Raw genomic sequence first — 16,801 nt, forward strand, 5'->3', positions numbered from 1 at the left:
TGAAGGAACTGGGGTCAAATGTCTTCATTTCATTTGTCTGGAGTTCTCTTGGCACCTTTCTCTTGCCTTGGTCCCCCCAGATTCTCAGCGGTTTCCACAGTGGCTTTCTGGGCTCTGCCTGAGGTCTCTCTTCCTGTGTAGTGCCTGGAAACTATTAAAGAGGTAAACTAGGGCAATGGAAAGGCTGTCTGTGTTTGTTTCCCATTTTTCAAAGATCATTATGCTTGTTTGCGTGGTGTCCAGTGTCTTGAAAACTTGTTTCATAGACTTTGTGCAGAGGTTTTGGTTGTTCAGGCAGGAGGGTACACCTGGTCCCCGTTACTTCATTTTGACCCGATGTAGGAGCCCTGGGAGTGCTTTGAGCATGGAGTTACTACGTCATCGTGATCTTCCTGCTGTTCTTTGAATGCTTCAGATTTTCTTCCCACTCTGATCTTTATGCTTGCTGTATCTACACTCTGGATATTCTTTTGCCAAGTCTTCCTAAGGTAGCTGCTGCTTATTTGTCTGCTTAAATGTTGTGGTCATCTGCAGCTGCGTGACAAACCACCTCAAAGTTTAGAGGCTTTAAACAACGATTTTATTATTTTTCATGGTTCTATGGGCTTAGGGGCCTTGACTGGACTCATCTGCATAGTTTTTATTCCACGTCATGTTGGCTGGGTCCTAAGTCTGTCCAACCATGGGATTGGACTGGGACCACCACGATGGCTCATTCACATGGCTGGCCGTTGGTGCTGGCTGCCAGCTGGAAGCTACGTGTGCCCTCTGCCCATGGCCTCTCCATATAGCCAGGCCTTTTCACGGCATGGGGCAGAGATCAAAAAGCAGGCGTTCAAAAGTGATGTAGAAGCAGCTAAACCTCATATAGGCCAAGCCACACCTAGAACCAAAACAACATCATTTCTACCACAATATTTTGGCTAAATATTGTGAACCTATGTAAAACTTTTACTCGTAAGAAGATTGTGACAGAAACTTCATCACATTTTTGGGACAGGAATTGCATTCCATTGTTGAACTGGGCAAGGGCATATGACTGAGCACCTTGATGATGTGTCTGTATTTTTTTTTTAACAAAAATTGGACACTCTGAAAAAGGGACTTCCCTAGCAACTAACATACAGAGAAAACAATGAATTATAGATTGTAATACCTTCCAGTTATTTTTATTTTATTTTATTTTATTTATTTATTTGACAGAGAGAGATCACAAGTAGATAGAGAGGCAGGCAGAGAGAGAGAGAGAGGGAAGCAGGCTCCCTGCCGAGCAGAGAGCCCGATGCGGGACTCGATCCCAGGACCCTGAGATCATGACCTGAGCCGAAGGCAGCGGCTTAACCCACTGAGCCACCCAGGCGCCCCAATACCTTCCAGTTATAATTCTTGGTAGACAGCTGATATAAGGTATCTTATACTTCTTCCTTTTCTTTCTTTCTTTTTTTTTTTTTTAAAGATTTTATTTATTTGACAGAGATCACAAGTAGGCAGAGAGGCAGGCAGAGAGAGAGAGAGAGGAGGAAGCAGGCTCCCTGCCAAGCAGAGAGCCCGATGTGGGGCTCGATCCCAGGACCCTGGGATCATGACCCGAGCGGAAGACAGAGGCTTTAACCCACTGAGCCACCCAGGCGCCCCACCTTCCTCCTTTGTCTTATAAAAACCCCTAACTTTCTCCCTGCAGTGGGACACAGTTTGGGTTGTTCCCGAATTATAATTCTAAGCCCCAGAGAAATGTTTTTGTTTTATTTCAGGTTTTCCTCTTTTCATGACCCATGATTTCACAGGGTCAGCCCAGATGCAGGAAGAGGGCAAACTCGATCTCTCGATGGGAACTTGATGGAATTTTGGCTATCTTTAATCTCAGGTCTTCCCTAAAATACTCAACACTGCTTAATCCATCCTACCACTATCCTGCTTTATTTTTTTCATAGGATGTATCACTATCTGAAGTGATATTTTTTTTGTCAACTTATTATTCCACCGCATTCCCGGACCCCATGTGCCCTCCCCTCCATGTAGCTTCTTAAAACCTGGGCTAGTTTCCTGGTATCTCCATCACCTAAGATAGTGCCCAATATCCAGTAGGTGCTTAGTAAATTTTGAACAAATGAATGCTGAGCTTTTCCCCAAAACCGTGTTCTCATTCTGAATTTCTTTGAAGTTAGTGATAACACCTTTTTGTTGTTGCCTTATGGGCACTCAGTGGTTGAGGGCTGTAGAACTAATCTTTAGAACGCTCTTCAGCCTCCTTTGGCTGTTTCAGCCTCCTTGTAGGACTCTACCAAGTCCAGTTTTCCCCTCATTCTGTACACTTACTGCTGCTTTTCTCTTCCCCAGATGTGGCTCCCATGCGTTCATAGCTACTGGTAGCAGATGAGGTTGGCCGTGGGCCTTGTCGCCCGAGCCTACCTTGTCATCCAACCATCTCCCGGCCCCAGCACGTCCGTCCTTGAGTTTACGGTCTCGAGGGTTCACTTCGCTCCTCTGCCTCCCTCACCTCACCCTCTCAGCATGTTACACACGCTTCGCTATCTCCACCCCTGTGCCTCCAGGAAGTGCCAGTTTCCCCCAGGCAGATGAGCTTGCTTCACCCTTTGAACCTCTAAAACCCTGTGACTGCCTGTGTGGCTTTGACCATTTGCATTTGCTGCTTAACAAACATTTGTTGAATGCCTCTCCTGCACCAACCGCTGGGCTAGGTCTTGGGCGTGGAGAGGTGGAGCAGGCAAAATGGAGAGTCCTCAGGGGGTGAATTCCGATGGGAGTAAGAGGTTACTTCCCCCTGGAAAAGTTCCCATCGTAGCATGGTGGTGTTTTTACCCTTGCTGCGTATTGGAGCCACCTGAGGGGCTTTAAAAAATCCCAGCACCTGGGGCCCAGCCTTAGAGATTCTGATTTGATTGATCTGGAATGTGGCCGGAAGATTGAGAATTTTAGAAGCTGGCCAGGTGATTCGAATGCTCAGCCAAAAGCTGAGCCAGTGCCAGTGCCAGTGTGCCAGTGAAGAGCCTGACCACTACTGACCAGTACGTGGCTCATTTCATTGTGACTTGTGCTGGAAGAGTAAGCAGAGCACGCTGGGAGCACAGAGGAGGAGTGTGTGGTACAGCCTTTTCTTTTCACAGCTAGACTCTAAACCCAGGGCTTTCTGACTTGGGAATTCCCTTACCAGATTTTTACTCATGTTAAGTATAAGACAGGCTGTCCAAAAGAACTTTCTTTTGGAAATATTCTGAAGCTGCCCTGTTTGCTGTCTGCTGTGGCTGCCACTTGCCCCACGTGGGTGTTGAGCACTTGAAATGCAGTTAGCGTGAATGAGGAACTGAACTTTTTATTTTATTTAATTTTAATTAGTTTAAATCAAATATCCACATAAGCTTACTGGGTACTGTCCTGGGCAGTGTCAAATAAAGGTGGTATTAAGTTTGAAATGATTTGACAGTGTTTCTGCAGAGACTTAGATGAAACAAGTTATTTTCTGTGAATGGTTTGGGAGTTCAGTCACCTTGGTGTTTTTTTGTTTTTGTTTTTTTTAAGATTTTATTTATTCATTTGACAGACAGAGATCACAAGTAGGCAGAGAGGCATGCAGAGAGAGAGGGGGAAGCAGGCTCCCCCGCTGAGCAGAGAGCCTGACGTGGGGCTCGATCCCAGGACCCTGAGATCATGACCTGAGCTGAAGGCAGAGGCTTTAACCCACTGAGTCACCCAGGCGCCCCCAGTCACTTTGTTTGAATGTTAATCTTACACATTTCTTATTTTCCATGTGTTAAAAAAAAAGAATTTGGGGGGAAGAGGTTTCGGTTAAATATCTCTTCTTTTTTAAAACAGTTGTACTGGGGCGCCTGGGTGGCTCAGTGAGTTAAAGCCTCTGCCTTCGGCTCAGGTCATGATCCCAGGGTCCTGGGATCGAGCCCCACATCGGGCTCTCTGCTCAGCGGGGAACATGCTTCCCTTCCTCTCTCTCTCTCTCTCTGCCTGCCTCTCTGCCTACTTGTGATCTCTGTCAAATAAATAAGTAAAATCTTTAAAAAAAAATGCAGTTTACTGAGCAGTGATTCACATACTATTTACTCACTTAAAGAGCACAGTTCAGTGGTTTTTAGTATATTCACAGGTACACGCAAACATCACCACAGTTTTAGATCATTGTTCATCACCTCAAAAAGAAACCCTGTGCCATTTAACTACCAGCCCAGGACTGAGCACCTGCTAATCTACCGTCGTCAATGTAGATTTGCCTGTTCTGGACATTTCATATTGGTGGGACCCTCTACTGTGTGGTCTTTCACAGCACAGTGTTCTCGAGGTTCATCCATGTTGTCGCCCGCGGCAGTACTTCATCCCTTTTTATGCCTGGGAGTCTCCCATTGTGCCGAAATGCCACAGTTTAGTTACCCGTCCGTTGAGAGACATTTGAATCATTTCTGCTTTTGGCTGTTGTGAATAATGTTGGCTGTAAACATTAGCGTACAAGTTTTTGTGTGGATTTGTGTTTTCATTCCTTGGGTATAAACCAAGGAATGGAATTGTGAATCATATGAAAATTTCCTATTTTCTTTTTGTCTCAGCGCAGATAGGTGTGTATGTGTTTAAATGTGAGTACCATTTTACTGAGTATTTTTATTTCAGTTATTATTCAGAAAGAAAACTTTATCTTAGCACCAGAAGGAAGTAGATAGTGTTTGTTACAAAACCATTTCTTCTAAAAATAATATTTCATTATGTCTATTAAAAATTTTTTTAGCCTTCATGCAGGATGCTGTATTCTCTGCTCCTTTGTGAGTGTCTGTGGCTAATAACCGGTTATGCTCATGATGATGACTGGATTGACCCCACAGACATGCTTAACTATGATGCTGCTTCCGGAACAATGAGAAAATCTCAGGTATTAAATAAAAAAAAAAAAAAAGCATGTGCGTAAGATCTTATCGGTCCTGTAATGGAAATAGTCTACTTCTGTTACTCACAGAGCTTCCAGAGTCAAGAGTCATGTACCAATGACTAGCAGCCATGTAGACTATCTCCCTGGGTCTTAGTCTAAGATGATTTCAGCCCCACCTGCTTATTTCTGTGTTGAATATGAATGTAAAGCCTGTCGAGCTGCCAACTAACTTGATTTTAGTTCTTAGTAAATTTGAGACTCTTTTTTGGTTATTCAACACAGATGAAGAATATGACAAAGTCATAAAATGATGAAGTCAAATTTAAGTCTTCATTAACTTTAGGTTATTTTCATAACTGAACTGTGAAGAAATAAAATCTGTCTTTTGCTTTAGGTAAAATATGGTGTATCAGAGAAAAAAGAAGTCAGTCCTGACTTGTCACATGCTGATGAATTGTTGGAATGTTATAGCAAACTTGATTCTTTAACTCATAAGGTTTGAACTTTTTTTAATTCATGAATTTTATGCTTACAGTATGTTGCTCTGTTTCCTGTTTTTCCTAACATTGTATGTGTTTTTATGTATGTACTGCCCAATTTATATATAATTTTTTCTTTAGTTACTCTAGCCTTGTCTTCTTTTTCATTACTCTGGCCTTGTCTTTTTTTTTTTTTTTTTAAGTATTCTTATTTTCCTATAATAACATTTATCTCACCATGTTATAATTATTTCTTTACCAGACTGAACATTTCTTGGGACAAGGAATATATTTATATTTTTTAAAAGATTTTATTTATTTGAGAGAGAAAGAGAGAAATAGAAGAGAGCATGAGCAGGGAGGAGAGGGAGAAGCAGGTTTCCCACTGAGCAGGGAGCCTGACGGGGGCTCGATTCCAGGACCCTGGATCATGATCTGAGCCAAAGGCAGACGTTTAACTGACTGAGCCAGCCAGGTGTCCCAGGGACAAGGAATATGTTCTATCTGTTTTTGATTTTCTGTCACCTTTCACAGTGCTGGGTCATAATAGACTCGTGACAAAGGAAACCCATGAAATGTAAGAATTACTCTTACAAATATAAGGGATTATTATAATTTAGAATCTGGTAGCTATTCCTTCATTTATCCAATATTTTTATTTGTGTGGCTGAAATGGAGTTTATGAGAAAGGAAATAAATCAAGATTGTTAAGGGGTTTGAATGTATGCTGTGGAATGGGAACTGGCCTCTTGGCTGTGGAGGCCATCAGCTGGTGGCCCAGTGGAGGGAGGTCGTGGAAGGAGAGGGTAGCAGAGGTCCAGCAATGCCCAATGCTCCAACTGAGGCCGTGACAGGTGTTGAAGAGGAAAGTGTTGGATTTCTCCAGGGTAGAATAGGTAAATTTGGGTAGCTGAGGGAGGAGGGCAGAGGGATAGAGTGGAGGAGGGAGGTTTCCAGCTTGAGAGACTGGAAGAGCTTATGAGCAGAAATATGGAGATATCAATTCCAGATCTGTCAGTGCTGCTGTGGTTCTTATTGGGTGTGAATGCTGTCTCATCTGAGTGCTAGCAAAAAAATGCTTGGATAAATTTTGCCTCAGTTTAACTGTGTTTTGTAGTATCGTGAGCTTGTTTGGGTACACACTAGGAAATACAGAAATTTTTCACTCCATTCTTTGCATTTTGAGCTTAGCATTGTAAAAATATGATTGATAAAATGGAGTCTCGAGTCCTTGTTTTATAAAACATTTTCAGGGCGCCTGGATGATGCAGTTAATTGATTTCCACTCAGGTTGTGATCTCAGGGTCGTGAGATCTAGCCCTGTGTCAGGCTCCATGCTCAATATGGAGTCTCCTTGAGAATCCCTCTCCCTCTGCCCACCCACAAAATAAATAAATCTTAAAAAAAAAAAAAAAAAGGGGTGCCTGGGTGGCTCAGTTGATTGGGCAACTACCTTCAGCTCAGGTCATGATCCTGGAGTCCCAGGATCGAGTCCTGCATTGGGCTCCCAGCTCCATGGGGAGTCTACTTCTCCCTCTGACCTTTTCCCCTCTCATGCTCTCTCTCTCTCACTCTCTCTCTCTCAAATAAATAAAATCTAAAAAAAAAAAAAAAAAAAAGAAAGAAAAAATTCCCCGCACAAAACATTCTCTTAAAGGGGCTCCTGGGTGGCTCAGTTGGTTAAGCATTTGACTCTTGATTCCAGCTCAGGTCATGATCTCAGGATGGTGAGATCGAGCCCCATGAGGGGCTCCATGCTGAGTGTGGAGCCTGTTTAAGATTCACCTCTCCTTTTGCACCCCCCCCCACCTCCCGCTCGTATGTGCTTGCTCTCTATTTCTCTCTATCAGAAATTCTCTTAAAGAGAAGTTTAAAATGGTTTGTAAACCTTGCCTGCATGTGGAGGAAACTGCCATGTGACTTTTCAAGGGTCCTTCTCTCCTAAGTCTGTGTGTGACATTCAGATGTGTCATGTTCATCATCTGAAGCCCATTTCAAATGCTAACTCAACTTGTGGTTCACACTCAGAAAATAAAAGTTGGTTATCATAGGTTCTAAGGCTGTAAGATAGGAACTACCCTCAGTCAGTGACTTGACCACTGTGGTGTTTGTAGAGCTCAGTTCAGAGGAAATCTGTTTGAAGGATGAATTATGTGCGGAGGGTTGCCATACTCAGACACTCTGGAGAAGCCATGTTTCTGCCCTCCTGAAGTGTGGCCTGTAGAGTTGGGCGTGCTCAATCGTTGACAGGAAAAATTAGTAAAAGACCACAAGTAATACACACGTTCAAGAAACTCCTTGATGTGCCCTTCATTTCATCTTCTGGCTTCATCTTTTATGTTTATCTCTGTTTTTCCTTTCTTCCTTCCCTTTCTTCCTTTTATTCCTTTGTTCACTGAATCATTGATTTGGGATTGGAAAGAGGCAGATTGTCCCAGATGATCTTCTCATCCCTATCTCTGCCGCCTTGCTTCATGATCTTCAGCTTTAAAATTGCTGAGAGTGAGGGGCGCCTGGGTGGGTCAGTTGGTTAAGCTTCCAACTCTTCATTTCAGTTCAGGTCATGATCTGAGAGTTGGGAGATCCAACCCCACATTTGGCTCCGCTCTCAGAGCAGAGTGTGCTTGAGATGGTCTCTCTCACACCCTTTGCCCCTCTTGCTTGTGCGTGTGCTCTCTCTCCCTCTCTCAAATAGATCAGTCTTTAAAAAAAAATTGCTGAAAGTCATCAGAAAAACTGCCATTTGGGGCTAAGTGCTGGACATGTGTTCCTCATTTGTTACCTACTTGCCCTTTGCAAAGAGAACCCACAGAAGGTAGGAAGTTCTGTATTTTCATATAAGTGATAACGGGAAGCTGATTTTGATGGGACCGCTAGGCTAGAAACTTGACCCTTACATGAAACTTGGATACTGTCTAATGTTGAATTTATTCTGTAATTACAGATCGATGAGTGTGAGAAGAAGAAGAAGGAGGACTATGAAAGTCAAAGCAATCCTGTTTTTAGGAGATACTTACATAAGATTTTGATTGAAGCCAAAAAGCTTGGACTTGTGAGTGTTGGTGTGATACTGATCACTGTGGTAGATATTTTAATTATTAATTTCAGATGCGGGGAGGTACCCAAATTTGTTGTTTGAGTTTTACTAAACAGTTGGAAATTTAATACATTTGTGAGTTGGCAAGGAAATTCTATGCTGACCACCTGCACACTTTCTTGTTCATATGATAAAAGATCATTCTATGCTGAGAAAAAGAACAGTGTGTTTTAAGTAGGTCCTCCCCCCACCTGGAAGCTTTTTACTGTGGCAAGGGCTCCTTTGTAGAATTGCATATCATGTGCATATTATCCATAATTAATGTTAAGATTCCATTTTTTTAGAGTTCTTGTTTTCACTCTGAGGAGTCAAAACATCAAGAAAATTTAAGCGGAAGGAATGTTAGATAAATATTTAATAATCCCATCTTATTTTTGAAGTGAAAAAGCAGATGTTCTCATACATGCATCCTTTTATTCAAGTCTTATAAGTGTGTGTGGGATGAGGATACAGATAGAGCCAAAAAATTCCTATGATGGAGGTAATCGGCATTTAGCTCAAGGTTTTTTTGTTTTGCTTTTTTTAGTTCAAGGTTTTTTAGATAGTAATGGATGACTGCTTTTTCACGTTAGTGATGACTTGTGTTGTTACATGACACTTTTTTTCCTGATTTTATATTTGCTTTTATGTAAGTATCTGTATTTACTCTTGTGAAAGAGAAAAATTTTGCTTAACAGTTAACGAATGTAAAATGTTCATAGTGGTATTGCTAACCTGAACTCATGTTAATAAAGATAGTTATAAATATCATGTTTGTTCATGGAAACTCCAATTTATTTGCCTGCTTTTGGAGATCTTTTTTTTTTTTTTTAAAGATTCTATTTATTTACTTGACAGAGATCACAAGTAGGCAGAGAGGCAGGCAGAGAGAGAGAGGGGAGGAAGCAGGCTCCCTGCTTGGATCCCGGGACCCTGGGACCATGACCCGAGCCGAAGGCAGAGGCCTTAACCTACTGAGCCAGCCAGGCGCCCCTTTTTGAGATCCTTTTTAAAAAAATTTGTATTATTGTATTTTAGGCTACTTGAAAATAAAGTCAGCAAATGGAAAGTCGTAAATGAATCAAAATAAGCAGTTGACGCTCATTATTTGTGGATTCCATATTTGTGAATTTGTGTACTCGCTAACCTTTTGTAACCTCAGAGTCAGTACTTGCAGAGCGTTTGCGCGCCTCTCGGACACACACACAGTAGCAAAGCATTCGTGTTGCCTGGTGTGTCCAGTCCTAGCTGAGACTGAGCAAGGCTTTGTTCTGTCTTCTGTTTTCAGCTCTCAGACTATAAACAAGTACTTCTTCATGGTTTATTTAGTGCTTCATATTTCACACTTTTGTTGATGTTATTTGGGTGTTTAACTCCTAGGAGTAGTGTGGTCTAGTGTCTCTGAGCCGCAAGAAGGCTAGGATGTGCCTTCCAGGGAAAATACTCATGTTAGATAAGCTTTTTTTGGGCAGGAGTTACAGTGCTGTTGGCTGTGCATTCAGTGTTAATCTAAAGTATTAAATAAGGTATCTTTAAGTAGAAACACATAAAAGGTTTATGTATTGACTGGCTGATGAAAATGTCTTGGTAGGAACGCAACCTTGTATTTCCTGTAGGAGCCATAGCTCAGGTATTCATTAACTAGTGTCCGAGGTGACGTCCTAGAACAAACTGTTGCCAATAGTAAGAATCCACTGTATTTTGTTAAAATGCAAAGTATCTTATTTGCATAGAGTTTTATAATTTTTGAAATGGTTTTCACATGTATGATCTCTGGTCTCTGGTCATTATGTGAGACGAATAGGTGGATAATATTACTCCTATTTTATACATGTGAAATACAAACCACATATATATTTAGTTCCAAATCGGCTTTTGTCTTGAATTGTTTCTCTTTTCTGTTTTTTGGGTAAATACAGCCAGAAGAAAACAAAGATGATATGCATTATGATGCTGAGATTATTCTAAAAAGACAAACCTTGTTAGAAATACAGAAGTTTCTCAGTGGAGAGGATTGGAAACCAGGAGCCTTGGATGATGCACTAAGTGATATTTTAATTAATTTTAAGTTTCATGATTTTGAAACATGGAAGTGGCGATTTGAAGACTCCTTTGGAGTGGATCCATATAATGTGTTGATGGTAAGATGGGACAGGGGGGATGTAAGTAACAGCTCATTTTAAAAAATGCTTTAAAAACTCCACATAGAACTCTCTTACACCGTTGGTGGGAATGCAAGCTGGTGCAGCCACTTTGGGAAACTGTGGAGGTTCCTCAAGAAGTTGAAAAATAGAATTACCCTACGACCCAGCAAACTACTGGGTATTTACTCCAAGGATACAAACGTAGTGATCTGAAGGGGTACCTGCACCCCATTGTCTATAGCAGCAGTGTCCACAATAACCAAACTGGAAAGAGTCCAGATGTCATCAGCTGAAGAATGGATAAAGAAGATGTGGTATATATAGTGGAATATTACTCAGCCATCAAAAAGGAAATCCTGCCATTTGCAATGATGTGGCTGGAACTAGAGGGTGTTTTGTTAAGTGAAATAATAAGCCAGTCATAAAGGCAATTATCGTATGATCTCGCTGATATATGGAATTTAAGATACAAAAGACAGGATCATAGGGGAAGAGAGGAAAAAAATAAAAGACATAATCAGAAAGGGAGACAAACCATAAAAGACTCTCAACCAGGAAACAGGCAGGGTTGCTGGAGGGGAGGAGTGTAGGGATGGGGTAACAGGGTGATGGGCATTAAGGAGGACATGTGATGGAATGAGCACTGGGTGTTCTATGCAACTGATGAATCACTGACCTCTACCTCTGAAACTAATAATACACTGTATGTTAATTGAATTTAAATAAAAATTAAGCCCCTCTACTGTAATCACGTTAAGAACCTGGATGAAGACACTTTTCTGTCACCACCTCTGTGGCCGAGTGTGGCACAGGTGACGTTGCATATTTGAGGCCAGTTCTTTTGTTGTTGCTGATGATTATCATTTTTCAGCAGGGAGGGTAGCTTCGCAGTAACCCTGCTCTCTGCTTCTTCCTGTTTTTGAGGTGCTTCTGTGTCTGCTCTGTATCGTGGGATTAGTAGCTACCGAGCTCTGGACATATGTGCATTGGTACACCCAGCTGAGACGTGTGTTATTCATCAGTTTCCTCGTCAGTTTGGGATGGAATTGGATGTATTTATATAAGGTATTAAATAGCGTTTTCATGTTTTTCACTGTTACTTCTTTTTTTTTTTTTAAAGATTTTATTTATTTATTTGACACAGAGAGATCACAAGTAGGCAGAGAGGCAGGCAGAGAGAGAGAGGAGGAAGCAGGGTCCCTGCGGAGCAGAGAGCCTGATGCGGGGCTCGATCCCAGGACCCTGAGATCATGACCTGAGCCGAAGGCAGCGGCTTAATCCACTGAGCCACCCAGGCGCCCCTCACTGTTACTTCTTAATAGCAGAAGACCGCAGTGCCTTTAATATATAGCCTTGCCTCTGCTGAGGGGTGCAGGCAGTGATCGGAGGCAGGGTGGGTGGGGGGCGGATGCTGGCAGTTGCTTGCCTACCTCTGGTGTTCTGGGTCCCTGACTGGTTTGGTGCAGGCCTGATTTGTAACCCAGTTTCTGACGGGTGGCATCTGGGTGGCTAAATCAGAATAGAGCTAGGTAGATGCATTTTTAAGAATTTTGTGTAGGTAGTTTAGAATATGTCCTTTTATTCTTTGCCAGAAAGGATATCAAAATGTTGTTTTTTAAAGGTTAGGTTATTTTCTGAATATGAAAGTGGTACGTCGGCTCAGGTCATGATCTCAGGGTCCTGGGATCGAGTCCCACATCGGGCTCTCTGCTCAGCAGAGAGCCTGCTTCCCTTCCTCTCTGCCTGCCTCTCTGCCTCCTTGTGATCTCTCTCTGTCAAATAAATAAATAAAATCTTTAAAAAAAAATATTTTTAAGATTTTATTTATTTGACTGCGAGAGAGGGAACACAAGCAAGGGGAGTGGGAGAGGGAGAAGCAGCCTTCCGCAGAGTGGGGAGTCCAACGTGGGGCTCCATCCCAGGACCCTGGGAACGTGACCTGAGTTGAAGGCAGACACTTAACGACTGAGCCACCTAGGTGCCCCTTGATTTTTTTTTTTAAACTGAGAATGAATGAGCAGGTGTGAGGAGGAGGTGGGGCAGAGGGAGAGAGAATCCTTGAGCAGACTCCCCACTGAGCAAAGGAGTCCAGTGTGGGGCTCAATCCCAGGACTCCAGGATCATGACCTGAGCCAAAGGCAGATATTTAACCGACTGAGCCACCCAGGCACCCCAGAAATTTGATTTTTAAAAGTTAAATATAATTTTGTCACCTAGAGATAATTGTCCTTAGTAATTGCAGGTATTTCTTTCTGGTCTTTTTCCAAAATTTTAATTCTTTTAGAATTGGGGTCATGGTGAATATAGAGTCAAATGAAGCACTACTCTTCTGTTGAAATAGCGTTGAAGGACAATTTTAGATCTGTCTGGCAGGATGAGTCAAGTAGCAAAATATTTTTGGTGAAGTTATCTGATTAAGTCAATCCTTAACCTTTGCTTTAAGTTCTATAGCTTCTAGAACTAATTATTTTCAAATTAAAGGAAAAAAGTTTGGTTGAATATTGTTATCTTGGCAGTTTCCCCCAGGGCTTGGATATATAAAAAATGTTATCTTTTTTCTAGGCCACTTGTGCTGAAAACCACCCAGAACAAAACTCCATTTTATCATGAATTATGAAAGAAAATGAGAAGTAGTCATTTAATATATATAACTATATTTTTGGGTGTGGTATGAATTAGATTTAAACTAAAATAATCCTTTTTATAAAAAGTGCAAAGGTTTGCATTTCTCATCAAAAGTACTTAACAAAGAAGTACTTTGTAACCGTCGTTCTTTATCCTCACTGGTTGCTTTAAGACTGTTTTGCCATGAGTGGAAAAGAGCTGCCATTTAAAAATGTATTTTTTCTTGGGGCGCCTGGGTGGCTCAGTGGGTTAAAGCCTCTGCCTTCGGCTCAGGTCATGATCCCAGGGTCCTGGGATCGAGCCCCGCATCGGCTTCTCTGCTCCGCGGGGAGCCTGCTTCCTCCTCTCTCTCTGCCTGCCTCTCTGCCTAGTTGTGATTTCTCTCTGTCAAACAAATAAAATATTAAAAAAAAAATGTATTTTTTTCTTGTTAAAAAACTGTGAACAGTCTGGTATCTGGTGAAGACACGTTTTGAAGTCAGGGTTTTGGATGTGTAGACATAACCTTCATGTCCACAGCCACTCACTGCTCCCTTTTGGTGTCGGTCAGCTCGCGTTCGCACAGCATCAGGCCGAGGTTGCCAAGCTGGAGCCGTTAAACAATGTGTGTGCTGAGAAGATGGACTGGATTGGAAGCCTCTGGGGTAAGGTATTGGTTCACTGGGCCTCATTTTTTTCTGGGAAGTAGATAACTTAGAGAAATGATAAAATGCCGAAAGGAGGGTTTCCATGACAGAGTCCTCAGTGTCTGAAGAACATGCCCGAAAAGTCAGGGTTCAGGCCGTGACTCTTGGCTCATGTAACCTCACCGAGAGGGAATAAGAACTGTCTTCACCGGCTTCTGTACTGCTACTGTCTCCTCCATTGGACTGTGATGGAGACGGTGCTCGTCTGTCTAGCCCAGCATGTGCATTAAAAAGTGAATCAGTGTTTAATTAATATCCATCTTAGACTTAATTTCCTTATACTGACTTATGAAATCTTATGTTGTAGCTTTACTATACATTTTTTTTTCCTAAAAGGAAAGTTCTTTAACTTTTTTTCCTTACAGATTGTATATACATTCTCACTACTGTTGACTGCCTTTAGTTCTGTATGTCTAGCAATAGGAATGGTTTAGTGTTCAAAGGCACTTTATAAATGCAAGTCCATAATAACTGACCCAGAATAGAATCTCCGCAGATTGTACAAAACAGGGTGTCTGAATTAACGTTTCTTTAGAAGTTGTGGGAACTAAACCAATCTGGCCTTGCTTCCTGGGTACAGGGGACAATCGAATGCCTCCTCTAGGAGGTTTAGATTTTAAAAATTTCAAAAAATTGGGAGATTTAGAAAAATTGGGAGAACTGATGTTCTTCATTTTGTAAAGTAAGGGATTTTTTTTTTTTAAAGATTTTATTTATTTATTTGACAGAGAGAGATCACAAGTAGGCAGAGAGGCAGGCAGAGAGAGAGGAGGAAGCAGGCTCCCCACGGAGCAGAGAGCCTGATGTGGGGCTCGATCCCAGGACCCTGAGATCATGACCCGAGCCGAAGGCAGCGGCTTAATCCACTGAGCCACCCAGGCGCCCCAAGTAAGGGATTTTTTAAACTGAAATTTTACTGAGGTAATTCTAGATACACAAGAAGTTGGAAGAAGTAAAACAAATCAATGTGCCCTTTTCCCATTTTTCTCCCATGTAAAGTTCTTACACAAAGATAGCACTGTGAGATCATAGCCAGGATAGCAACTTGCATATAATTCAGCGATCTCCCTCAGATTTCCGTGGTTTTAGTTGGATTCATTTATGTGTGTGAAGAACAGTTCTTAATACCTACCTTTTAGAAATTTTCATAAAGTATAATGTTTTATCTACATAAAACTTGTCTGATTTAAAGAGATCTTTAAGATAAACATTTGGACATAAGATGAAAAATTTTAAAGTCAGTGTTACAAGGAGTCCATTTGTACAGCATTTAAAATTGGTTGGTGGTGGGGACAGGGACAGAATCAAATTATTGTCTTATTTGGGAATGAAATGCAACTTTTTTTTTTTTTTAATGACTCAGTGTTTTGTCTGTTTCTCTAAATAGAATTGTTAAGAAGCTCATGGACCTATAAGGATGACCCATGCCAAAAATACTATGAACTCTTATTAGTCAACCCTATTTGGTTGGTCCCGCCAACAAAGGTATAGAATACATTTGTAAAATTACTTATACAAAGCTAGTAAAAAAACAAACAAAACAAAAAAAACCCTTCTTATATTTATTAAAAGTTGTTAGTGTTTTTTTTTTAAACGTTTTGCTAATAATAAATCCTCGTTCTAGAGAAAATACTTCCATTACACAATGATTTCCACATTGAAAGCATTTTAACTTAACGTAATTTTGGCCCCAGTGTACAGTGAATTTTGGCTCATTCTGTGTGCTCAGTCCTTTGAGAGAAAAATTAAGTTGCTATTATCTTTTGTTTTAGGCACTGGCAGTTACATTCACCAACTTTGTCACAGAGCCGTTGAAATACGTTGGGAAGGGAGCTGGTGAATTTATTAAAGAGTTCATGAAGGAGATTCCAGTATTACTTCACATTCCAGTGCTGATCATTATGGCATTAGCTGTCCTGGTTAGTATACAGCATGGTTGTTAACAGCACTTGGAGAAAAAAGGCAGTTCTAAAACTTGATTTTGCTGTTCTAAATCAGGCTAAATTAGGCTTAATGGTATGAAAAGATGATTTTTAAGTGATACAGATTTATTTTTACTTACATGTATATTTAAGCAAGGAAATGATTCTCAAGTTTGATTGTAGATGTCATGGCAGTGACTTAGAATAATAACATTTTTCTAAATTTGTTCTTCAACTCAGTGAATTAATATACATGAAGTCAGTTGTTTTTGTCCTCTTTGAGAAAGGGGGCCTTATTTCAGTCTGGGGTTTTTGCAGCACTGAGAGGGGGAAGAGCATTGGCTTTTCCACAGAATTAAGTAGGGGTGTGGGAAAAGGTGAGTTACTGAGAAAGTTGGGGGATCCAGGAACAGATATTTATTAAGAGGAAACATTATTCGTCATTCATCTGTTGTCTCTTTAGCTTTTTTATTGTTGATTTTCAGCCCTTACCCTAATAAAGCAGTTGTCACATAAAATGTAAAGAACCCAGATGTGCCATGGTAAAAGCCAGGTTTGTATCTGTAAAGGAATTAACCTATTTAAAGTTTACAACTTTAAATATTTTCAGCATTTACTTTCTGTGATGGGTGTGACTATATACAACAAAGGAGTAATTATCAGACAATTAGTACCTTCCAATTTAAATTAATAATAATTAAAAAGGATTGTCTTCCCTAAGGATACAGAATTTACCACACTTCATTCACTTCGAAATTATTCCTGTTTGCTTTTTTGACTTGTGATTACAGGAGTCAGGTTTAGGGATATGGTTTTGTTAGGTGACATGAATTGTTTAGTAGTGCAGATTTTCCTTGACTTATAGGATTACATCCCAATAAACCCATTGTAAGTTGAAAGTACTGTAAGTTGAAAATGGATTTACTATACCTAGCTTGCAGGACAACATAACTTAGCCTAGCCCACCCTAAACATGCTCAGAGT

The 16,801-nt window shown here is 41.1% G+C and overlaps 1 protein-coding gene across 5 annotated transcripts in view; it reads left to right on the top strand.

Moving 5' to 3' along the window:
• CLCC1 (chloride channel CLIC like 1) overlaps positions 1-16,801 on the top strand; it is a 28,710-nt gene that overhangs the window by 6,880 nt on the left and 5,029 nt on the right. For all 5 annotated transcript variants that reach the window (XM_046008338.1, XM_046008319.1, XM_046008312.1 and 2 more), the window contains 8 exons: positions 4,748-4,888; positions 5,280-5,381; positions 8,309-8,416; positions 10,360-10,581; positions 11,509-11,649; positions 13,760-13,853; positions 15,283-15,380; positions 15,668-15,814. In XM_046008338.1, coding sequence (XP_045864294.1) covers positions 4,760-4,888; positions 5,280-5,381; positions 8,309-8,416; positions 10,360-10,581; positions 11,509-11,649; positions 13,760-13,853; positions 15,283-15,380; positions 15,668-15,814 — 1,041 coding nt within the window. In that variant the 5' untranslated portion in view covers positions 4,748-4,759. The remainder of the gene's footprint in view (positions 1-4,747; positions 4,889-5,279; positions 5,382-8,308; positions 8,417-10,359; positions 10,582-11,508; positions 11,650-13,759; positions 13,854-15,282; positions 15,381-15,667; positions 15,815-16,801) is intronic.

The sequence above is a fragment of the Meles meles genome, chromosome 1 (genome assembly GCF_922984935.1).
Source record: "Meles meles chromosome 1, mMelMel3.1 paternal haplotype, whole genome shotgun sequence".
Lineage (NCBI taxonomy): Eukaryota > Metazoa > Chordata > Mammalia > Carnivora > Mustelidae > Meles > Meles meles.